Here is a 26190-nt window from a genome sequence, read left to right as displayed (position 1 = left end):
AGGAGATGATCGTGGGCTTCAGGTAACAGCAGAGGGAGCATCCCCCCATCCACATCGACAGGAAAGTAGTGAAGAAGGTGGAAAGTTTTAAGTTCCTCAGCATACACATCACGGACAAACTGAAATGGTCCACCCACACAGACAGTGTGGTGAAGAAGGCGCAACAGCGCCTCTTCAGCCTCAGGAGACTGAAGAAATTTGCTTGTCACCGAAAACACTCACAAACTTTTACAGATGCACAATAAAGAGCATCCCGTCGGGCTGTATCCCCGCCTGGTACGGCAACTGCTCCGCCCACAACCGTAAGGCTCTCCAGAGGGTAGTGAGGTCTGCACAACACATCACCGGGGGCAAAATACCTGCTCTCCAGGACACCTACACTACCCAATGTCACAGGAAGGCCAAAAAGATCATCAAGGACAACAACCACCCGAGCCACTGCCTGTTCACCCTGCTATCATCCAGAAGGCGAGGTCAGTACAGGTGCATCAAAGCTGGGACCGAGAGACTGAAAAATAGCTTCTATCTCAGCTTCTATCTCAAGGCCATCAGACTGTTAAACAGCCATCACTAACATTGAGCGGCTGCTGCCAACATACTGACTCAAATCTCTAGCCACTTTAATAATAAAAAAGTGGATGTAATAAATGTATCACTAGTCACTTTAAATAATGCCACTTTATATAATGTTTACATACCCTACATTACTCATCTCATATGTATATACTGTATTCTATACCATCTACTGCATCTTGCCTATGCCGTTCGGCCATTACTCAGTCATATATTTATATGTACATATTCTATTCATTCCTTTACACTTGTGTGTGTAAGGTAGTTGTTGTGAAATTGTTCGATTACTTGTTAGATATTACTGCACGGTCAGAACTAGAAGCACAAGCATTTCGTTACACTCGCATTAACATCTGCTAACCATGTGTATGTGACCAATAAAATTTGATTTGATTTGATGAGAGAGACAGAGATTGACAGAGAGTGACAGAGAATGACAGAGAGAGAGAGACACAGAGAGACACAGAGAGAGAGACAGACCTACTTTGTCTCCCATCATCTGTTGCCATCTGTTTCCACTTGTGCTCAGAGCAGTAAGTGAGAACACTTCTCGCATGAGAAAGAAAACATTTCTATCCCTTCAAGGAAAGGAAAATAAACCAGCGTGGTTTCATAGAGTTTCAGAGAACAAAGAGGGGAAGCAGACAGCCAGGTTAAAACACACACGTGCGCATGCACACACACAAACACACAAGCGCATTAACGTATGCACGCACGCACACACACTCACTCACACAAACACACACACACAACGAGCCATCTCAGTATGAATCTAATTTGGGGTGAGGAGACGCACAGACCACCTCATTGTATAGACTAATGATTGACGAACACATATCACATTTCAGCATGTAAATCTCACACAGTTGTAATTTTCTGGTCAGTGAAACTGTGAAACTTTCCCTGTCATTTGACTCGGATGGGATGCATATTAAACTGGAGTGTTGGTGCGGGGGGTGACGAAGCAGTTTGAGACAGGGAAGAGACAGGAAAGAGACAGGAAAGAGGAAGATAGAAAGAGGGAAGGTGAAGACAGGAGAGAGAAAGAAAGACGAGGGAGTTTGTGACTAGGAAGCCAATGCTCTGATTTTGAGGGTCATTTAACTTGATGGGCCGACAAGCAGGCAAAAGCTGGAGCCTTGAGTACTACAACAGACAGAAACAGAGTCCCCCTTAGCTTCTTTACATTTACTGGCCCTTCAGCAGCTGGGACTAGACTACCACTGAGGGGGGCAGGATAAGACACAATTTAGGAGTTTATATCATTGGAAGGGCCAGTTGTTTTTACAGACCAATTGACCTGGCCAGGGGATTCTCTATGTCCTGTGGCTATAACTACCATGATGTCATGAGTATGAGCCACATAGAAAATTGTTGTGTTCTACTCAAGGCCAACTCTCTTTCTCTCTGTCTCTTTCTCTGTCTTTTTTTCTCTCTCTCTCTTTGTATTTCAGCATTTAGAAAAAGAAAACGACAGATGAGGATGGAGAGAGTGAAAAAGCGAGTGAGGAATGAATTAGGGTAAATTTCAGACGCGGGTGGCAGCTAAACGGACCCATCTGTGTCGAACTGGGACCAGTTGGACATTACAGGAGGAGATACGCACATACACAAACACACGCACACACAAATGGCTGCATGCACACACAAACACACACACACACACTGCACAGATGCACACACTGCTGGTTCTCTAGAGAGCAGTGATTATGGAGTTAAAGGGGAAAGTTATTGAGGGATAAGGAGGGCTTTATGACGTTTTGTTTATTTCTCTCAGAGCTGACGTTGAGAGTGAGGATTATAGAGACTTCCTTGATTGTGTATGGAGCTGTTTCAATTTGAAGGAATCTGTTCATTGTCAGACTGTTTGGTCTAGTGGCCACATGGATTTATTTACAGTCCCTCTACCTAAGCAATTGTTCACTTTACTTCTTAGATTCATTTGCTTTAATCTAAATCACCATATCCTTTCCACAGCTTTTTTTATGTTGAACTGTGGCATAGTCCTGAAAGACCTTTAACGAGAGCTGTGAGGGACCTGTTAATCTCTCATGGACAGTGTCGTGTCTTTGGCTATGCCGGATTAAGTGATATGACATGCTATTCTATAAAATCCTTTCTCTGTAATTAATATTACCTGATTGAGCTAATCTTGTAAATGTAATTAACTAGAAAGTCGGGGCACCACGAAAGAGTGTTTATAGAGCTTTTATCTTCCGAATAAACTCTGAAAGACCTAGTAATATTTTACATCAATAGCAGTAAATATTAATCGTCACCTTATTTCAGTCTCATCTGAAAGTTGTAAATTCTTGGTTATCTTCATGAACCCTGGCTAACAAGTTGATTCAGCAATACAAAATTGGGTTTAATTACTTATTTACTAAATACCTAACCAATCACACAGAATTACATATACACAGAATGCAAATTATGTCATACAGAAAAAGTCCCTGGTGGACGGAACCTGTATGATGGCTTGTTACACAAAGAGAGGGGGTTGGGCTTGAATGAAAGAGTCGGAAGACTGAGGAACAAAGGGAGAAGCTAAGCTTTCATAAATACAGTATCTTATGCATTCTAAATTACCGCCCATTTGGAAAAGGAAAATGCAATAAATATTTACTCTGAGCTACGCTTCGGTAGGTTGGTCGTAGATGCTGGCCGTGTTGGCCAACAGAGATCTTCCTGTCCTCGGAAGAATGTCTCTGGTGGTAAATTGGATACGTTGTAGAATCTTCGTTGTGTGTTAGACTGGATATGTCGTCCGTCCTTTCCTAGCCCACGTTTACAGCTGCTGTTGCTAACTCAATGGCTAGGAGGTCTCACTTTAGTGAATAAGAGTTCAAAGTTCATACCATTCGCAACCAAAGCTCACGCTGAGGTTGGCTTAGTTCTGTAGTTGACATGTTAGTCCCTTTTAACGTATGGACCGTCGTCCTATCGTCCTCGGAACAGGAGGTTACATTTTCGTCAAGGGCTTATATAGTGGAGGGAGAGAAGGGTGTGTTTCATAGTTTATAACCCATGTCTCTTCACAGGGGCGGGCCACTGATTGAGCAGGGCTCTAACCTTATGAAAACCCAATTCTCTCATTTGGAAGCTAAAATTACATTTAATCTTTTCACAAATAGTTTCATTTAAATTGCATTTAAATTGAACAACAATTCCATGTGAATCTGATAACTATAATGTGTAGACTTCCCCAGATACAGTTTATGTCATCCTGTCATCAGTCATAATGTCTCAGATGACAACCGAACAGACATCATATTTATTAAGTACCAACACATATTTTCAACTGGTTCTATTACCGAAATATGGTTCATTTCCCCCCACTTGTTTGATGTTCCCAGACTCTCTATGTTTAACAAAGGCTATTCAAGAGTCCTTCAGTAGAGTCAGAGAGAGAGGGAAGGGAGAAAGGTATTTATGGGGGGGTCATAAACCTTACCCACAGGCCAACATCATGACAACAGACTACGTAAACATAAATGGTGTCGAGCTGTCACGACTTCGGCCGAAGTTGATGCCTCTCCTTGTTCGGGTGGTGTTCGGCGGTCGACGTCACCGGTCTTCTAGCCATCGCCGATCCATTTGTCATTTTCCATTTGTTTTGTCTCGTTTTCCCACACACCTGCTTTTCATTTCCCAATTACTGGTCATGTATTTAACCCTCTGTTTCCCCCATGTCTTTGTGTGTGATTTTTATTTGTTCAGGTCGGTATGTTCCCGCTGGTTTGTACCGGGTGCTGTTTATCACCGATGCTTTGTGGCAACCGTTCTTTTTGCACTTTGTAAATGGTTTACTTTGTGCTGTCGAGTAAAGTGCGTTGTTTCACTCATCTCTGCTCTCCTGCGCCTGACTTTATACACCAGCTACACCCACCAACCTGACACGAGCATCTGACCAAATTACGCAAGATTTTAGTTCTGGGTTAAATGAGAATAGGGACCTGTAAGATTCTAACAAACCGATAGCATAAAATGATACTTATCAATGTTTTATGTCTGTTGTTTCCAAAAGCCTCCTCCCACACCAATAAATATGAGAAAATCAACCAAACACTTAATTCAAACACGATAGTGTGTAAGGTTCTGCTTTTCTTTTCTTAGTCAACCTTGTGTTCTTTTTCTTTCTGTTCTTGAACGTAGCCCTGTTTCTTTGTTCTGGAACGTAGCCCTGTCTTTCATTTTTGTTCATTGATTTCACCTGTGTTCGTTTCTCACCTGGTCTCATCAGCTCCCTATTTAGTTCAGTTCTTTCTGTTTGTATGGTTGTGAGGTATTGTTTGTTTTTGACTGCCTACCTGTGTTTGACCATTGCCTGCGACCACGATTCCTGCCTTCTGCGGCTTAATAAACATCTTAATAAACAAGGCTTAATAAACATCTGCCGCGCTCTGCGTGTGAATCTACACCTTTTTTCTCCCTGAGTATTCAGTACATAGTGTTTGCTTTCAATCTAAACAAAATCATTCTGAAATGATGAATATGGATGATGCTGTCTAATTTTCCCACCAGTGTTTGGTAGGAAAATACTATTTTTGTGAACCAGAGAGAACTGTTTAGACAGGTTGGAGGGTTTAGACACTTTCTCTCAATCATCACACACACACAATCAGTGAAACTGTTGCTATAGCGATGGCAGTTTGGTCTGACCTCTAATTAGCATTCTGGACTAAACTTTAATCTCTAAGTGTTCCAATCCCTTGGCCAATCACAATGAAGCTGACCCGATTGCTTTGAAGTGGGGCAAAACTGTCAGATCAGGGCTTGGGTTCAACCAATCATTGGCTTAACATAAATTCCCCTCGCAATAATCTGCTAGTTACATATACTTACACACAATTGATCATCAAACTCAAACAACGTTTGTCAGAGAGAAAAGAGTAGGGGAGGGGACGATCCCAAGAAATTAATAAAGATATGGACAGTGTGTAACTGTTTTCTATCCCTCGGCAGAAACGCCCCCGCTGTGTGACATAAATGGGTCGCTCAGACTCTGGCACACATCTGGCTTTGGGCGGGCCATATTAAGTCTGACCAGCGGGGGTCAAGTGTCGGTGGATTGAGTCCGAGAGACAGCTATCCAGCCGAGGCCATACCATATCTGAATGGTGGAAATGTTTGTCTCTGTGACCTGCCTGCAGATTCCGGGGTCAGAGTTTAAATAAATAATCCCCCTCATATTAAACACAAGATCCAGAGACCTACATAGTGCTCCTCCTGCTTAGTGCCTCAGCTATACTTCTCTCTCTCTCTCTCTCTCTCTCTCTCACGCTCTCTCGGAGGGCAGGTAGCCGAGCAGACTAAGTGAAAAATTTGTCGATGGTCTGGATAAGATGGGCTGCTAAATGACAAATGTTAAATGTCTCCCTTATCCCCCACCTTCTCTCCTGTAATGAGCATGAACAAATTTTATCCTGGAGAGTGAGAGAGGGGAAGTGAAGTCTATAATGTGTGACTAAGTTTCATGGAGTCGCTGCCACCAGTAGGACTCTGTGACAGCCTAAACGTTTGTTTCTTGAAAGAAAGAAAAGCCATGAAAAGATGTATGCATGTAAATCATTTTGTTATGACTGGTGCTTAATTAAACTTGGTGTTTATCTTGCATCATTCAACTCTAAATGTGTATCTCTTTCTCTCCCATCTTCCCTCCCTCCACCCCCCTCTCTCTCTTTCTCTATCTCTCTCACTGTCTCTCTCAATTCAATTCAAGAGGATTTATTGGCATGGGAAACATATGTTTACATTGCCAAAGCAAGTGAAATGGATAACCAAAAGAATAAAGTTCCAAAAGAATAAAGACATTTCAAATGTCATATTATGTCTATATACAGTGCTGTAGCAATGTGCAAATAGTTAAAGTACAAAATGGAAATTAAATAAATATGGATTGTGTTTACAATGGTGTTTGTTCTTCACTGATTGCCATTTTATTACGTATATATACAGTGTTGTAGCAAAGTGCAAATAGTTAAAGTACAAAAGGGAAAATAAATAAACATAAATGTGGGTTGTTTTTACAGTGGTGTTTGTTCTTCACTGGTTGCCCTTTTCTTGTGGCAACAGATCAAAAATCCTGCTGCTGTGATGGCACACTGTGGAATTTCACCCAATAGATATAGGAGTTTATCAAAATTGGATTTGTTTTCAAATTCTTTGTGGGTCTGTGTAATCTGAGGGAAATATGTGTCTCTAATATGGTCATACATTTGGCAGGAGGTTAGGAAGTGCAGCTCAATTTCCACCTCATTTTGTGGGCAGTGTGCACATAGCCTGTCTTCTCTTGAGAACCAGATCAGCCTTTCACTGCCTTTCACAATAGCAATGCTCACTGAGTCTGTACATAGTCAAAGCTTTCCTTAATTGTGGGTCAGTCACAGTGGTCAGATATTCTTCCATTGTGTACTCTCTGTTTAGGGCCAAATAGCATTCTAGTTTGCTCTGATTTTTGTTAATTGTTTCCAATGTGTCACGTAATTATCTTTTTGTTTTCTCATTATTTGGTTTGGTCTAATTATGTTGCTGTTCTGGGTCTGTTCTTAGGGGACTCTTCTCCAGGTTCATCTCTCTGTAGGTGCTGGCTTTATTATGGAAGGTTCGGGAATCGCTTCCTTTTAGGCGGTTGTAGAATTTAACGGCTATTTTCTGGATTTGAATAATTAGCAGGTATTGGCCATATTCTGCTCTGCATGCATTATTTGGTGGTTTACGTTGCACACGGGGGATATTTTAGCAGAATTCTGCATGCAATGTCTCAATTTGGTGTGTGTCTCATTTTGTGAATTCTTGGTTGGTGAGCGGACCCCAGACCTCACAACCATGAAGGGCAATGGGTTCGATAACTAATTCAAGTATTTTTAGCCAGATCCTAATTGGTATGTCATGTTATGTTCTTGTTGATGGCATAAAAGGCCCTTCTTGTCTCTCAGATCATTCACAGCTTTGTGGAAGTTACCTGTGGTGCTGATGTTTAGGCCGAGGTATGTATAGCTTTTTGTGTGCTCTAAAATCAAATCATATCTAGGGCAACAGTGTCTAGATGGAATGTGTATTTGTGGTCCTGGCATCTGGACCTTTTATAGAACACCATTATTTTTGTCTTACTGAGATTTACTGTCAGGGCAGACCTGATTTACTGTCAGGTCTGACAGAATCTGTGCAGAAGATCTAGGTGCTGCAGTAGGCCCTCCTTGGTTGGGGACAGAAGCACCAGATTATTAGCAAACAGTAGACATTTGACTTCAGATTCTAGTAGGCGGAGGCCAGTTGCTGCAGACTGTTCGAGTGCCCTCGGTAATTCGTTGATATATATGTTGAAGAGGGTGGGGCTTAAGGTACATCCCTGTCTCACCCCATTGCCCTGTGGAAAGAAATGTGTGTGTTTTTACCTATTTTAACTGCACACTTGTTGTTTGTGTACATGGATTTTATAATGTTGTATGTTCTTCCCAAAACACAACTTTCTATCAATTTGTATAGCAGGCCCTCATGCCAAATTGAGTCAGAAGCTTTTTTGAAGTCAACAAAGCATGAGAAGACTCTGCCTTTGTTTTGGTTTGTTTCTTTGTCAGTTAAGGTGTGCAAGGTGAATATGTGGTCTGTCGTACAGTAATTTGGTAAAAAGCCAATTTGACATTTGCTCAGTACATTGTTTTCACTGGGGAAAAGTACAAGTCTGCTGTTAATGATAATGCAAAGGATTTTCCCAAGGTTGCTGTTGACGCATATCCCACGGTAGTTATTGGGGTAAGATTTGTCTCCACTTTTGTGGATTGGGGTTATCAGTCCTTGGTTCCAAATATTGACAAAGATGCCAGAGCTGAGGATGATGTTAAAGAGTTTAAGTATAGCCAATTGGAATTTGTGGTCTGTATATTTTATAATTTCATGTAGGATATCATCAACAGCATAGGCCTTTTAGGGTTGGAGGGTTTGTATTTTGTCCTGCTGTTCATTCAGTGTAATTGGAGAATCCAGTAGGTTCTGGTGGTATTTAATAGTTGATTCTAAGATTTGTATTTGATCATTTATATGTTTTTGCTGTTTGTTCTTTGTTATAGAACCAAAACAAATTGAGAAGTGGTTAATCCACACATCTCCGTTTTGGATAGATAACTCTTCGTGTTGTTGTTTGTTTAGTGTTTTCCAATTTCCCCAGAAGCTGTTAGAGTCTATGGATTATTCATTTACATTAAGATGATTTCTGACGGGCTGTTCCTTGTCTTTCCGTAGTGTATTTCTGTATTGTTTTTGTGATTAACCATAGTGAAGGCGTAGACTCAGGTTTTCTGGGTATCTATGTTTTTGGTTGGGTAGGTTTCTACATTTTCTTTTCTTAGGTTTTTGCATTCTTCATCAAGCCATTTGTCATAGTTGTTCATTTTCTTTGGTTTTCTGCTACTGCCAAGTTTACACCTTCACTATTACAGTGAAATGTTTTGTCCAGGAAGTTGTCTAAAAAGGCTTGAATTTGTTATTGCCTAATTATTTTTGGGATTTCTACACTAATTTTCTACACTAATTTCCTTCCATCTATATAACATGTCTTAATATTGTGCAGTTCATTTGGCGTTGATGGATCAGGGATGAGTATTGCTCTATTCAGGTAGACTGTGATTTTGCTGTTATCCTGTTGGGGGTAGGGGGCAGTATTGACACGGCCGGAAAAAAACGTACCCGATTTAATCTGGTTACTACTCCTGCCCAGTAACTAGAATATGCATATAATTATTGGCTTTGGATAGAAAACACCCTAAAGTTTCTAAAACTGTTTGAATAGTGTCTGTGAGTATAACAGAACTCATATGGCAGGCAAAAACCTGAGAAGATTCCTTACAGGAAGTGGCCTGTCTGACAAGTTGTTGTTCATCTTGGCTCTTTTTATTGAAGACTGAGGATCTTTGCTGTAACGTGACACTTCCTACGGCTCCCATAGGCTCTCAGAGCCCGGGAAAAAGCTGAATGATATCGAGGCAGCCTCTGGCTGAAACACATTATCGCTTTTGGCAAGTGGCCGATCAGAGGACAATGGGCTTAGGCGCGTGCCCGAGTCGACCCCATGCTTTATTTTCTTTCGTCTGTTTACCTAATTGCAGATTCCCGGTCTGAATATTATTGCTTTTTTACGAGAAAAATGGCATAAAAATTGATTTTAAACAGCGGTTGACATGCTTCGAAGTACGGTAATGGAATATTTCAATTTTTTTTGTCACGAAATGCACCATGCTCATTACCCTTCTTTACCCTTTCGGATAGTGTCTTGAACGCACGAACAAAACACCGCTATTTGGATATAACAATGGATTATTTGGGACCAAACCAACATTTGTTATTGAAGTAGAAGTCCTGGGAGTGCATTCTGATGAAGAACACCAAAGGTAATAACATTTTTCTTATAGTAAATCTGACTTTGGTGAGTGCTAAACTTGCTGGGTGTCTAAATAGCTAGCCCTGTGATGCCGGGCTATCTACTTAGAATATTGCAAAATGTGCTTTCACCGAAAAGCTATTTTAAAATCGGACATATCGAGTGCATAGAGGAGTTCTGTATCTATAATTCTTAAAATAATTGTTATGCTTTTTGTGAACGTTTATCGTGAGTAATTTAGTAAATTGTTAGCAAATTCCTCCGGAAGTTTGCGGGGGGTATGCTAGTTCTGAACGTCACATGCTAATGTAAAAAGCTGTTTTTTGATATAAATATGAACTTGATTGAACAAAACATGCATGTATTGTATAACATAATGTCCTATGTGTGTCATCTGATGAAGATCATCAAAGGTTAGTGCTGCATTTAGCTGTCTTCTGGGTTTTTGTGACATTATATGCTAGCTTGAAAAATGGGTGTCTGATTATTTCTGGCTGGGTACTCTGCTGACATAATCTAATGTTTTGCTTTCGTTGTAAAGCCTTTTTGAAATCGGACAGTGTGGTTAGATTAATGAGAGTCTTGTCTTTAAAATGGTGTAAAATAGTCATATGTTTGTGAATAACATTGGGCAACAGTTAAATGTGCATTTTAAAGTGAGGCATGGGGAGGGGCTCTATGTGGGGTTTGCCAGCACAGATAGTCTACGGTGCATTGAGTGTAGGGATTTGGGGCATAAGAGCTTTGCGTGCCCACATAAAGGCCGTAGACAAGGTGCGGGTACAAGCGCAAGTGGTGGAAATTGAGGTAAATGTGCAGGGGGCCATGAGATGCAGGCAGCAGAGGCTGGGCCTAACCCAGGGTGAGAGAGGGGGCGGCATCTGTTTGGGTGCCCCCAGACAGGAACTCTCCAGGTAGCGCCTGAGGAGATGCTGGTGGTCGACTGGGACTGGAACTGCTGGGACTGGAACTTCACACAGTATACGTGTGAAGGTCTTTGGGGCTGGGGTGAGTGCAGCTCGACTCCATCGGTTTTACATGTCTAGGAATCAGAGCAATAGGCTGTTGGGCGCTACCATTCTCCCTGTGGGTTTTTCAGATCACCACATAACCATGGCTCGGCTGTCTATTTCCCCAAGGCATCAGCAGGCATCCTATTGGAAGTTTAATGTAAAGCTCTTACAAGTTGCCACTTTTTGCTCAGGTTTCCAGACTTTTGGGGAAAGGTGGGGGCAGCGAAGAGAAGAGTATGAGTCTCTGAGTCAATGGTGGGATGTGGGAAAAGTACAAATTCTGCTTTTCTGTCAACAGTATACAGCTGTCTCATCCTCAGAGGCTAGGAGAGTATTGGTGGAACTCAAGCGTAGTATCAGTGAAGTGGAAGTAGAGCTGGTGTGGCAAGGCAATGTAGGCCTCCAGGCTAATTTAGCTGAATTGCGTAGGGACCTGGCAGTTTTTCCAGGTTAAAGCAAATGGTGCACTTGTAAGAGCTTGGTTCTCAAGGAGATGGATGCTCCCAGCTCCTTCTTCTTTGGTTTGGAAAGTGGTGAAGCCAAGGGTACACATTGTCTGCGGCTGTCTGATGGGCGGGTGACCTCTGAGGTGGGGGAGATGCGGGAGCGGACTGTGGAGTTTTCTACTGAGTTGTATAGGGCAGAGCTGTGTGATCTATGTGTGCTCAGGTTTTGTTTGCAGAACTCCCTAAGCTCTCTCTGGCACAGAGGGATGAAATGGAAATTCCCTTGTTGTCCCATGAACTGTCAGAGGCCGTAACCCAGATGTCCCTTGGCCATGCACCTGGGGTCGATGGACTCCCAGTGGAATAATTGGACTGGACATCTTTTGCGTGTTGCGTGAGTGCGTCAGGGTAGGAGAGTTGCAGATGAGCTGCCGTCGGGCGGCTCTGACTCTCCAGCCTAAAAAAGGGGACTTGTCTTAACTTAAGAATTGGAGGCATGTGGCATTGCTCTTTGCGGACTAGAAGATATTTGCCAAGGTCCTCGCTAACAGACTGAAGCCCCATATGGACTCTATATTGCACAAGGACCAGACATACCATGTACCGGGACGCTCAATCACTGACAAATTGTTCTTTATCAGGGACATGTTGAACTTGTTGAGTTTCTAATGTAAACTTTTAACCGGTCTCTAGACCTAGAGAAAGCTTTTGATAGAGTAGACCATGAGTATCTGTTAAATGTGATTTTGGTGTTTGGGTTTAGGGAAATGTTTTTGGCTTGTGTGAAGATGTTGTATAGTGGGGCATCATGTATGGTGAAGGTGGGAGGGGGGCTCAGTAGGCCAGTCTGTGTGAGGCGGGGCATTAGACAAGGATGCCCTCTATCGGGGCAGCCACCCTGCAGAAGCGACTGATGGCAGCGGGCTTACTAAGGCTGGGAGGGAAGAGGGGTCGAAAACCCTGGAAGTCCTGGCACAACAAACAGAATTAACATCTCTTAGGCTGCTGGAGAGATTCCTGGGGGAGGTCCAAGATGCACTGTCTGTGCTGGTAAGGGGGGTGTTTGAGCGGCAAAGAGGGAGGGGCCACCAATGTTTCCGCCACTGCAGGTGATGGCAGAGACTGGGAACTGGCAAGGGGGTATGGAGGACTTGTTGGACTTTAACACTCCGAGCCTGGGAGATTTTGAGGGGGTGGGAGGTAAAGCCCTCTACAGCCTCTGCACTAAAGTGAGGAACATTAGGAGCCACCTGGGAGTCTGACAGGTGTGTCCTTTCTGTGCCATGAGTGAAACTGTGATTCATGTGTTTTCTGTGTGCGCCAGGTTAATGCCTTTTAATGTCTCTATTGGAATTTCTGTGTGAGAGGTTGGGGGTGGGTCTTACTGTTGGGATGTGTGTAATGGGGTACAGGTATTCAAATAAGGAAAATGCCAAATGTGTGTTGTTGAATTATCTGTTTGCTCAGGTTATTGTGATGTGTGATGTTGTTTTGTATCGTGAGGTAGAGGGCAAGGTGAGTATGCAGCACAGGGGAATTTTTTTTTTTTCAAGGGGGGGAGGGGGTTAATGAAATGAGGATGTATCATTAAAGAAAGACAAAAAGTCCCCAAAAATCTTTGGTGGAAATGTCTGTCTGTGTGACTTGTAAGCAGATTCTGGGGTCAGAGTTTAACTAGATAAAAAAACAAGATGCAGATATTTACATACTGATCAGCACCTCAGCTATCTATCTCTCTCTCTCTCTCTCTCTCTCTCTCTCTCTCTCTCTCTCTCTCTCTCTCATTACACTCACAAAAGTTCCAAAAGGATAAAGACATTTCAAATGTTGTATTATGTCCATGTACACTGTTGTAACGATGTGCAAACAGTTAGTACAAAAGTACAAAAGCAAAAATAAAGCAAACACAAATATGGGTTGTATTTAGAATGGTGTTCTATCTCATTCTCCTATCTCTTTCCTCTCGATCTCTCCTATCTCTTTTTCTCATATCTCTCTCTCTCTCTCTCTCTCTCTCTCTCTCTCTCTCTCTAAATTCAATTCAAGGGGCTTTATTGGCATGGGAAACATATGTTTACATTGCCAAAGCAAGTGAAATGGATAAACAAAAGTGAAATAAACATTGAAAAGTGAACAGTAAAAATTACACTCACACAAGTTCCAAGATAATAAAGACATGTAAAATGTAATAGTATGTCTATATACAGTGTTGTAGCGATGTGCAAATATGTATATATGTATATATACATTACTAGTCAAAAGCTTTGACACACCGACTCATTCAAGGGTTTTACTTTATTTTTTACTATTTTCTACATTTTAGGATAATAGTGAAGACATCAAAACTATGAAATAACACATATTGAATCATGTAGTAACCAAAAAGTGTTTAACAAAGCAAAATATATTTGAGATTTGAGATTCTTTAAAGTAGCCACTCTTTGCCTTGATGACAGATTTGCACACTCTTGGCATTCTCTCAACCAGATTCATGAGGTAGTCACCTGGAATGCATTTAAATTAACAGGTGTGCCTTCTTAAAAGTTAATTTGCAGAATTTCTTTCCATCTGAATTTGTTTGAGTCAATCGGTTGTGTTGTGACAAAGTAGGGGTGGTATACAGAAGATAGCCCTATTTGGTTAAAGACCAAGTCCATATTATGGCAAAAACAGCACAAATAAGCAAAGAGAAACAACAGTCCTTTATTACTTTAAGACATGAAGGTCAGTCAATCTGGAAAATTTCAAGAACTTCAAAAGTTTCTTCAAGTGCAGTCGCAAAAACCATCAAGTGCTATGATGATATTGGATCTCATGAGGACCGCCACAGGAAAGGAAGACCCAGAGTTACCTCTGCTGCAGAGGATAAGTTAATTAGAGTTGACCTCACCTCAGATTGCAGAGTTCAAGTAACAGACACATCTCAACATCAACTGTTCAGAGAAGACTGTGTGAGTCAGGCCTGTGTGAGTCAGGCTGCAAAGAAACCAGTACTAAAGGACATCAATAATAAGAAGAGACTTGCTTGGGCCAAGAAACGAGCAATGGACATTAGACAGGTGGAAATCTGTCCTTTGGACGCAGAGTAAGTGAACGGATGATCTCCGCATGTGTGGTTCCCACCGTGAAGCATGGAGGAGGATGTGTGGTGGGGTGGGGGTGCTTTGCTGGTGACACTGTCTGTGATTTATTTAGAATTCAAGGCACACTTAAACACTTAACCAGCATGGCTACCACAGCATTCTTCAGCGATATGCCATCACATCTGGTTTGCGCTTAGTGGGACTATCATTTGTTTTTCAACAGGACAATGACCCAACACACCTCCAGGCTGTGTAAAGGCAATTTGACAAAGAAGAAGAGTGATGGAGTGCTGCATCAGATGACCTGGCTTCCACAGTCACCCGACCTCAACCCAATTAGTGGTTGGAGCGTTGAGCCAGTATATACATATATATATATATATATACACCTTAGCCAAATACGTTTAAACTCAGTTTTTCACAATTCCTGACATTTAATCCTAGTAAAGATTCCCTGTCTTAGGTCAGTTAGGATCACCACTTTATTTTAAGAATGTGAAATGTCAGAATAATAGTAGAGAGAATGATTTATTTCAGCTTTTATTTCTTTAATCACATTCCCAGTGGGTCAGAAGTTTAGATACACTCAATTAGTATTTGGTAGCATTGCCTTTAAATTGTTTAACTAAGGTCAAATGTTTCGCGTAGCCTTCCACAAGCTTTCCACAATAAATTGAGTGAATTTTGGCCCATTCCTCCTGACAGAGCTGGTGTAACTGAGTCAGGTTTGTAGGCTGTCCTTGCTCGTAACACGCTTTTTCAGTTCTGCCTACAAATTTTCTATAGGATTGAGGTCAGGGCTTTGTGATGGCCACTCGAATACCTTGACTTTGTTGTTCTTAAGCCATTTTGCCACAACTTTGGAAGTATGCTTGGGGTCATTGTCCATTTGGAAGACCCATTTGCGACCAAGCTTTAACTTCCTGACTGATGTCTTGAGATGTGCTTCAATATATCCACATCATTTTCCTACCTCATGATGCCATCTATTTTGTGAAGTGCACCAGTCCCTCCTGCAGCAAAGCACCCTCACAATATGATGATGCCACCCCCGTGCTTCAAGGTTGGGATGATGTTCTTCGGCTTGCAAGCCTCCCCCTTTTTCCTCCAAACATAACGACGGTCATTATGGTCAAACAGTTCTATTTTTGTTTCATCAGACCAGAGGACCTTTCTCCAAAAAGTACGATATTTGTCCCCATGTACAGTTGCAAACCATAGTCTGGCTTTTTTATGGCAGTTTTGGAGCAGTGGCTTCTTCCTTGCTGAGTGGCCTTTCAGGTTATGTCGATATAGGACTCATTTTACTGTTGATATAAATACTTTTGTACCCGTTTCCTCCAGCAGGTTCACAAGGTCCTTTGCTGTTGTTCTGGGATTGATTTGCACTTTTCACACCAAAGTACGGTCATCTCTAAGAGACAGAACGCGTGTCCTTCCTGAGCGGTATGACGGCTGCGTGGTCCCATGGTGTTTATACTTGCGTACTATTGTTTTAAAACAGATGACTGTGGTACCTTCAGGCATTTGGAAATTGCTCCCAAGGATGAACCAGACTTGTGGAGGCCCACAATTTTATTTCTGAGGTCTTTGCTGATTTCCTTTGATTTTCCCATGATGTCAAGCAGAGGGACTTAGTTTGAAGATAGGCCTTGAAATACATCCACAGGTACACCTCCAATTGACTCAAATGATGTCAATTAGCCTATCAGAAGCTTCTAAAGCCATGACATCAATTTCTGGAATTTTCCAAGCTGTTTAAATGCACAGTCAACTTAGTGTATGTAAACTTCTGACCCACTGTAATTGTGACACAGTAAATTATAAGTGAAATAATCTGTCTGTAAACAATTGTTGGAAAAATGACTTGTGTCATGCACAAAGTAGATGTCCTAACCGACTTGCCAAAACTATAGTTTGTTAACAAGAAATGTGTGGAGTGATTGAAAAATTAGTTTTAATGACTCCAACCTAAGTGTATGTAAACTTCCGACTTCAAGGAGATATATATATATATATATATATATATATATATATATATATATATATATATATCCCTCACTCTCTCTCCCCCCTCATTTCTCTCTCTCGTGCTCTATTTCCTCAGGTTACCTCAGGCAGGGTAATACAGGTAAGGAGGATATCATCATTTCTGTTGTTATCTCCTGTTTCTGTGGAGTGACTCAGCCAGCATGTTGTTATCTCCTGTTTATGTGGAGTAACTCGGCCAGCATGTTGTTATCTCCTGTTTCTGTGGAGTAACTCAGCCAGCCTGTTGTTATCTCCTGTTTCTGTGGAGTAACTCAGCCAGCCTGTTGTTATCTCCTGTTTCTGTGGAGTAACTCAGCCAGCATGTTGTTATCTCCTGTTTCTGTGGAGTAACTCAGCCAGCCTGTTGTTATCTCCTGTTTCTGTGTAGTGACTCAGCCAGCATGTTGTTATCTCCTGTTTCTGTGGAGTAACTCAGCCAGCCTGTTGTTATCTCCTGTTTCTGTGGAGTGACTCAGCCAGCATGTTGTTATCTCCTGTTTTTGTGGTGTGACTCAGCCAGCATGTTGTTATCTCCTGTTTCTGTGGAGTAACTCAGCCAGCATGTTGTTATCTCCTGTTGCTGTGGAGTAACTCAGCCAGCCTGTTGTTATCTCCTGTTTCTGTGGAGTGACTCAGCCAGCATGTTGTTATCTCCTGTTTCTGTGGAGTGACTCAGCCAGCATGTTGTTATCTCCTGTTTCTGTGGAGTAACTCAGCCAGCATGTTGTTATCTCCTGTTGCTGTGGAGTAACTCAGCCAGCCTGTTGATATCTTCTGTTGCTGTGGAGTAACTCAGCCAGCCTGTTGATATCTTCTGTTGCTGTGGCGTGACTCAGCCAGCCTGTTGTTATCTCCTGTTTCTGTGGAGTGACTCAGCCAGCATGTTGTTATCTCCTGTTTTTGTGGAGTGACTCAGCCAGCATGTTGTTATCTCCTGTTTCTGTGGAGTAACTCAGCCAGCATGTTGTTATCTCCTGTTGCTGTGGAGTAACTCAGCCAGCCTGTTGTTATCTCCTGTTTCTGTGGAGTAACTCAGCCAGCCTGTTGTTATCTCCTGTTTCTGTGGAGTAACTCAGCCAGCCTGTTGTTATCTCCTGTTTCTGTGGAGTAACTCAGCCAGCATGTTGTTATCTCCTGTTTCTGTGGAGTAACTCAGCCAGCCTGTTGTTATCTCCTGTTTCTGTGTAGTGACTCAGCCAGCATGTTGTTATCTCCTGTTTCTGTGGAGTAACTCAGCCAGCCTGTTGTTATCTCCTGTTTCTGTGGAGTGACTCAGCCAGCATGTTGTTATCTCCTGTTTTTGTGGTGTGACTCAGCCAGCATGTTGTTATCTCCTGTTTCTGTGGAGTAACTCAGCCAGCATGTTGTTATCTCCTGTTGCTGTGGAGTAACTCAGCCAGCCTGTTGTTATCTCCTGTTTCTGTGGAGTGACTCAGCCAGCATGTTGTTATCTCCTGTTTCTGTGGAGTGACTCAGCCAGCATGTTGTTATCTCCTGTTTCTGTGGAGTAACTCAGCCAGCATGTTGTTATCTCCTGTTGCTGTGGAGTAACTCAGCCAGCCTGTTGATATCTTCTGTTGCTGTGGAGTAACTCAGCCAGCCTGTTGATATCTTCTGTTGCTGTGGCCTGACTCAGCCAGCCTGTTGTTATCTCCTGTTTCTGTGGAGTGACTCAGCCAGCATGTTGTTATCTCCTGTTTTTGTGGAGTGACTCAGCCAGCATGTTGTTATCTCCTGTTTCTGTGGAGTAACTCAGCCAGCATGTTGTTATCTCCTGTTGCTGTGGAGTAACTCAGCCAGCCTGTTGTTATCTCCTGTTTCTGTGGAGTGACTCAGCCAGCATGTTGTTATCTCCTGTTTCTGTGGAGTGACTCAGCCAGCATGTTGTTATCTCCTGTTTCTGTGGAGTAACTCAGCCAGCATGTTGTTATCTCCTGTTGCTGTGGAGTAACTCAGCCAGCCTGTTGATATCTTCTGTGGCTGTGGCCAGCCTGTTGATATCTTCTGTTGCCGTGGCGTGACACAGCCAACCTGTGTGTTCTGTGTCATCTGAAGTAAGTACCTGTAACTCTTCTCCTATCTTAAGCACTCAGCCAGTGGCACAAAGCAGGAGCCTTGAATCATCAAGATGGGTGTTAGTGTGGTCTTTATCAAACTGTTAACCACACTTGGGTCAAATACATACAATGTACGTCAAACTGTCAAATGCTTGATTGAGGTTGCGATCAAGCTTACCTCTACTATTTGAAATAGGTATTTTATTTTAAGTTGGTTGTGTGGTTAACATGTAGCATGTAGTATTTTAATGCTAGAACCCACAGCTTTGGTGTTGTCAGCAAACTACCAGGTTGTAGAAATCACACTGAAATCTTTTCAATGGAGGTGCCATCAGTTAAAGAAAAGAAACATTCAAGATTTCAGCTCTTTCTTTCTCTTCAGCTGGTTTCTACGGTTACATCCCTATGTCATTTCTTGCCGAATGCCTTTTCGTTCATTCATTCATTCATTCATTCATTCATTCATTCATTCATTCATTCATTCATTCATTCATTCATTCACTCCTTCTCTCCATTCCTCTCTTGTGTTTTAACGAGGCATGACTCTGGCATTCTGATACTCCCTGGGTTGTTTCCTTCACAGCAGCCTGTTACACAACCCAACGCCAGTGTTACAATACAATATGCACCCCCCCCCCCCCAAATCACAGCCTGTTACACAACCCAACGCCGGTGTTACATAACAATATGCACCCCCTCCCCAAATCACAGCCTGTTACACAACCCAACGCCAGTGTTACAATACAATATGCACCCCCTCCCCAAATCACAGCCTGTTACACAACCCAACGTCAGGGTTACAATACAATATGCACCCCCTCCCCAAATCACAGCCTGTTACACAACCCAACGTCAGTGTTACAATACAATATGCACCCCCTCCCCAAATCACAGTCTGTTACACAACCCAACGTCAGGGTTACAATACAATATGCACCCCCTCCCCAAATCACAGCCTGTTACACAACCCAACGTCAGGGTTACAATACAATATGCACCCCCTCCCCAAATCACAGCCTGTTACACAACCCAACGTCAGTGTTACAAAACAATATGCACCCCCTCCCCAAATCACAGCCTGTTACACAACCCAACGTCAGTGTTACAATACAATATGCACCCCCTAGCCAAATCGCAGCCGGCAAAAAAACGAAGCCAGCGAATAATTTGTAAATTCCCCCTCCAGACTCCAGATATAGCTAGAAGTCATCTCTCTCTCTCTCTCAAAATTCAAAGGGCTTCATTGGCATGGGAAACACATGTTTACATTGCTAAAGCAAGTGAAATGGATAATAAACAATATAAAATGAACAGTAAACATTACACTCACAAAAGTTCCAAAGGAACAACGGTGTGTGTGTGTGTGTGTGTGTGTGTGTGTGTGTGTGTGTGTGTGTGTGTGTGTGTGTGTGTGTGTGTGTGTGTTTGTGTGGATCGGGTTGAAGGGATCCCGTATGGCTGCCTCAGACAGGAAGTGATGTCACAGTGTTACTCACCCCCTCTGCAGGGTATGCCTCCCAGCCCAGGTCTCCCAGAGCAGACATGGAGTCCAACAACGTCACTGCAGACAGACAGAGACAGCGAGAACAGACTGGTTAACACAACAAATAGAACTACAGGAGGTTAAATTGGTTATTGGAACAGCTGTACTGTCTGGTCAAAGGTTTTCTAGGTTTTCTCTTTTGTACTGTGACCTGGCCAAGATAAAGGACAGCAGTTCGACACATACAACAACACAGAGTTACACATGGATTAAACAAACATACAGTCAATAATACAGTAGAAAAAAAGAAAAATCTATATACAGTGAGTGCAAATGAGGTAAGATAAGGGAGGTAAGGCAATACATAGGACATGGTGGCGAAGTAATTACAATATAGCAATTAGACACTGGAATGGTAGATGTGCAGAAGATGAATGTGCAAGTAGAGAATCACCAGCAGCGAGAGCGACATCATTGATGTATACAGAGAAGAGAGTCGGCCCGAGAATTGAACTCTGTGGCACCCCCATAGAGACTGCCAGAGGTCCGGACAACAGGCCCTCCGATTTGACACACTGAACTCTATCAGAGAAGTAGTTGGTGAACCAGGCGAGGCAATTATTTGAGAAACCAAGGCTGTTGAGTCTGCCAATAAGAATGTGGTGATTGACAGAGTCAAAAGCCTTCGCCAGGTCGATGAATACGGCTGCACAGTAATGTCTCTTATCGATGGCGGTTATGATATCGTTTAGGACCTTGAGCGTGGCTGAGGTGCACCCTTGACCAGCTCTGAAACCAGATTGAATAGCGGAAAAAGTATGGTGGGATTCGAAATGGTCGGTAATCTGTTTGTTGACTTGGCTTTCCAAGACCTTAGAAAGGTCTTGGAAAGGTCTGTAGCAATTTGGGTCGAGAGTGTCTCCCCCTTTGAAGAGGGGGATGGTCGCGGCAGCTTTCCAATCTTTGGGAATCTCAGACAATATGAAAGAGAGGTTGAACAGGCTAGTAATAGTGGTTGCAACAATTTCGGCAGATAATTTTAAAAAGAGAGGGTCCAGATTGTCTAGCCAGGCTGATTTGTAGGGGTCCAGGTTTTGCAGTTCTTTAAGAACATCAGCTATCTGGATTTGGGTGAAGGAGAAATGGGGAGGCTTGGGCGAGTTGCTGTGGAGAGTGCAGGGCTGTTGACCGGGGTAGGGGTAGCCAGGTGGAAAGCATGGCCAGCCATAGAAAAATGCTTCTTGAAATTCTCAATTATAGTGGATTTATCGGTGGTGACAGTGTTTCCTAGCCTCAGTGCAGTGGGCAGCTGGGAGGAGGTGCTCTTATTCTCCATGGACTTTACAGTGTCCAATAACTTTTTTGAGTTTGTGCTACAGGATGCACATTTCTGCTTGAAAAAGCAAGCCTTAGCTTTCCTGACTGCCTCTGTATATTTGTTCCTAACATCCCTGAAAAGTTGCATATCACGGGGGCTATTGTCACGTCCTGACCAGTATAGGGGTTATTTGTTATTATTGTTTGGTCAGGACGTGGCAGGGGGTGTTTGTTTTGTGTGGTTCAGGGTGTGTTTTGTGTATGTGTTTAGGTAGAGGGGTGATTTGATTTATTAGTCCGGGGTTTGTTAGTCATTGTTCTATGTTAGTATATTTCTATCTAGTTTTCTATATTTCTATGTTTAGTTAATTTGGGGTTGGAGCTTCAATTGGAGGCAGCTGGTTATGGTTGCCTCTGATTGTGGGTCCTATAATTAGGAGTTTGTTTTTCATGGGTTTTTGTGGGACATTGTGCTTGTTTAGCTGTTTGCCTGACAAGACTGTCAAGTTCGTTTGTGTTTTTGTATACGTTATATGTGTTTTCCTTCTTCACCAAATAAAAAGAAGATGAGTGTACATTTTCCCGCTGCGTCTTGGTCTCTACCCTACAACACCCGTGATAGAATCTCCCACCAACCACAGACCAAGCAGCGGAGGAAGCAGCAACAGAAGGACTGTCGGGAATCATGGACATGGGAGAAAATTCTGGACGGGGCTGGACCATGGCACCAGGCTGGGGAATATCGTCGCCCACCGGAGGAGATAGAGACAGCCAAGGCAGAGCGGCGTTGGTATGAGGCTTTATACGCGCCGATAGGGAAGCACAAGAGGCACCCCCAATAATTTTTTTGGGGGGGGGAGACGGGTAGTTTGGCTGGGCCAAGGGTGAGCCCTAAGCCAGCTCCCCGTGCTTATTATGGGAAGCAACTGGAGTGGAGAACGCCGGAGTATGCGGAAGTGCGCACGATCTCGCCCGTGCGCACGCACAGTCCAGTGCGAGCGATCCCAGCCCCTCGCAAGTGCCGTGCTAGAGTAGGCATCCAGCCTGGAAGGAGGATGCCTGCACAACGCATCTGGCCACCAGTGCGCCTCCTAGGCCCAGGCTATCCTACACCTGCTCTACGCACGGCAACCATCAGGTCTCTGCACAGCCCAGTTCGCCCTGTACCAGCACTCCGCTTGTGCAGGGCTGCTAGATCCATCCAGCCAGGATGGGTTGTGCAAGAGGTGCGCTCCAGACCTCCAGTGCTTACCCATGTCCCGGTGTATCCAGTTCCTGCTTCTCGTGCTGACCCTGAGGTGTCTGGCGTCTCCTAAACCAGCACCACGCACCAGGCTTCCAGTGCGTCAGCCCAGTCCAACTCGTCCTGTTCCTGCTCCCCGCACTAGCCCTGAGGTGCGTGTCCCCAGTCTGGTACCTCCACTACCAGCCCCACGCATTAGGCTTCCAGTGCGTCAGCCCAGTGCCAGTCTAGAGTGTCCGGCAACAGTACCTCGTCCAGAGTGTCCGGCAACAGTACCTCGTCCAGAGTGTCCGGCAACAGTACCTCGTCCAGAGTGTCCGGCAACAGTACCTCGTCCAGAGAGTCCGGCAACAGTACCTCGTCCAGAGAGTCCGGCAACAGTACCTCGTCCAGAGTGTCCGGCAACAGTACCTCGTCCAGAGTCTCCGGCAACAGTACCTCGTCCAGAGTGTCCGGCAACAGTTTCTCGTCCAGAGTGTCCGGCAACAGTACCTCGTCCAGAGTATCCGGCAACAGTACCTCGTCCAGAGTATCCGGTAACAGTGTCTAGTCCGGAACCGAGTGAGACGGCCTACTGTCTGGAACCGAGTGAGATGGCCTACTGTCCGGAACCGAGTGAGACGGCCTACCACTGTCCGGAACCGAGTGAGACGGCCTACCACTGTCCGGTACCGAGTGAGACGGCCTACAGTCCGGCACCGAGTGAGACGGCCTACAGTCCGGCACCGAGTGAGACGGCCTACAGTCCGGCACCGAGTGAGTCGGCCTACAGTCCGGAACCGAGTGAGTCTGCCTACAGTCCGGAACCGAGTGAGTCGGCCTACAGTCCAAAGCTCCTAGAGTCGGTCTACAGTCCAGAGCTCCTAGAGTCGCCCTACAGTCCAGAGCTCCCAGAGCCCAATCCAGGGTCTTCAGTGACTGGCCTCAGGCAGAGGTATGCAGTGGGGGTGGTTTGGTCCGGTAGGGGATTAAGGCCTGCGCCTAAGCCACCTCCACTGTAGGAGGTTTGGGGAGGGGGGGTGTAGCACAGGAGCCATCGGTGACGGCTGCCACCCTCCCTTCCCTCCCTTTAGTTTTGGGATTTAGTTTTGCTTTGGGGGTTATTTTTGGTTATTTGTGTGAGGTGCATCTGGGGTCTACACCTTTTGGGGGGGGGGGTACTGTCACGTCCTGACCAGTATAGGGGTTATTTGTTATTATAGTTTGGTCAGGATGTGGCAGGGGGTGTTTGTTTTATGTGGTTCAGGGTGTGTTTTGTGTATGTGTTTAGGTAGAGGGGTGATTTGATTTATTAGTCCGGGGTTTGTTAGTCATTGTTCTATGTTAGTATATTTCTATGTTCTATCTAGTCTTTTGTATTTATATGTTTAGTTAATTGGGGTTGGACCTTCAATTGGAGGCAGCTGGTTATTGTTGCCTCTGATTGAGGGTCCTATAATTAGGAGTTTGTTTTTCATGGGTTTTTGTGGGACATTGTGCTTGTTTAGCTGTTTGCCTGACAAGACTGTCAAGTTTGGTTGTGTTTTTGTATACGTTATATGTGTTTTCCTTCTTCACCAAATAAAAAGAAGATGAGTGTACATTTTCCCGCTGCGTCTTGGTCTCTACCCTACGACACCCGTGACAGCTATTCGATGCTAATGCGGTACGCCACAGGATGTTTTTGTGCTGGTCAAGGGCAGTCAGGTCTGGAGAGAACCAAGGGCTAGATCTGTTCCTGGTTAAAAAAAAATTAAAGGGGCATGCTTATTTAAGATGTTGAGGAAGGCACTTTTAAAGAATGACCAGGCATCCTCTACTGACGGGATGAGGTCAATATCCTTCCAGGATACCGGGGCCAGGTCGATTAGGAAGGCCTGCTCGCTGAAGTATTTTAGGGAGCATTTGATAGTGATGAGGGGTGGTCGCAGACCCGTTACGGATGCAGGCAATGAAGCAGTGATCGCTGAGATCTTGGTTGAAAACAGGTATATTTGGAGGGCAAGTTGGTTAGGATGATATCTATGAGGGTGCCCGTATTTACGGATTTGGGGTTGTACCTGGTGGGTTCATTGATCATTTGTTAGAGATTGAGGGCATCAAGCTTAGATTGTAGGATGGCCGGGGTGTTAAGCATGTCCCAGTTTAGGTCACCTAGCAGCACGAGCTCTGAAGATAGATGGTGGGCAATCAATTCACATATGGTGTCCAGGGCACAGCTGGGGGCAGATGGTGGTCTATAGCAAGCGGCAACGGTGACAGACTTGTTTCTGGAAAGGTGGATTTTTAAAAGTAGAAGCTCAAATTGTTTGGGTACAGACCTGGATAGTAAGACAGAACTCTGCAGGCTACCTCTGCAGTAGATTACAACAACGCTCCCTTTGGCAGTTCTATGTTGTCGGAAAATGTTATAGTTAGGGATGAACATTTCAGGGTTTTTGGTGGTGTACCTGAGCCAGGATTCAGACACGGCCAGGACATCAGGGTTGGCAGAGTGTGCTAGGGCAGTGAATAAAACAAACTTAGGGAGGAGGCTTCTAATGTTAACATGCATGAAACCAAGGCTTTTACAGTTACAGAAGTCAACAAATGATAGTGCCTGGGGAATAGGAGTGGAGCTAGGCACTGCAGGGCCTGGATTAACCTCCACATCACCAGAGGAACAGAGGAGGAGTAGGATAAGGGTACAGCTAAAGGCTAAAATAACTGCGGGATGATGCCAGGTCAACGGGATAGTGCTTACATACAGCATGTTAAATAGAACAGGTCCCATGTAGTTCAGCTGGTAGAGCATGGTGCTTGCAATGCCAGGGGTGTGGGTTTGATTCCCACGGGGAACCAGTATGAAAATGGATGCACTCACTACTGTAAGTTGCTATGGATAAGAGCGTCAGCTAAATGATATAAATATGATACATGCTGCCTCTGACTCTCCCAGGTTCACATCTCCGTACCCTCACCACTTTCCTCAGCAACGGGATTAAGAGGTATTCAGAGACCAGGCTGGGGAGAGGGAGGAAGGTAGAAGGAGAGAAACAGAATTATGAAGAGGGAGGAAGACAGAAAGGCTATGAGCTAGCTAGAAGGCTAAGTGTGTATTCAGATGGAGCCAGTTACTCCCAAGGTGTGTGAACTGTGTCTTCCCTGCCTGACGCCCAATCAGCCCTAATCACAGCCTCACCACTACTAACTATTAATATTTAATTATCCTCCATCTGCAGAAGCTCCTGACTCCTCTCTGTCTCACTCCACGCTATCTCACTCCTTCTGTCTCTCTCTATCTCACTCTTCCTGTTTCTCTCTTATCTCACTCCTCCCTGTCTCTCTCCTATCTCACTCCTCCCTGTCTCTCTCTATCTCACTCCTCCCTGTCTCTCTCTGTCTCTCTCCTATCTCACTCCTCCCTGTCTCTCTCCTATCTCACTCCAACCTGTCTCTCTCTGTCTCTCTCCTATCTCACTCCTCCCTGTCTCTCTCTGTCTCTCTCCTATCTCACTCATCCCTGTCTCTCTCTGTCTCTCTCCTATCTCACTCCTACCTGTCTCTCTCTGTCTCTCTCTATCTCACTCCTCCCTGTCTCTCTCTGTCT

General features: G+C 44.1%; 1 protein-coding gene across 4 annotated transcripts in view; it reads right to left on the bottom strand.

Moving 5' to 3' along the window:
* LOC106569453 (ephrin type-A receptor 3-like) overlaps positions 1–26190 on the bottom strand; it is a 236274-nt gene that overhangs the window by 173784 nt on the left and 36300 nt on the right. For all 4 annotated transcript variants that reach the window (XM_082960964.1, XM_082960963.1, XM_045694301.2 and 1 more), the window contains exon 2: positions 20076–20140. In XM_082960964.1, the coding sequence (XP_082817090.1) occupies positions 20076–20140 (65 nt within the window). The remainder of the gene's footprint in view (positions 1–20075; positions 20141–26190) is intronic.

Source organism: Salmo salar, chromosome 14 (assembly GCF_965601325.2).
Source record: "Salmo salar chromosome 14, fSalSal1, whole genome shotgun sequence".
In the NCBI taxonomy this organism is placed as follows: domain Eukaryota; kingdom Metazoa; phylum Chordata; class Actinopteri; order Salmoniformes; family Salmonidae; genus Salmo; species Salmo salar.
Note: the sequence above shows the minus strand (reverse complement) of the source record. Positions and strands in the feature narration are given on the sequence as shown.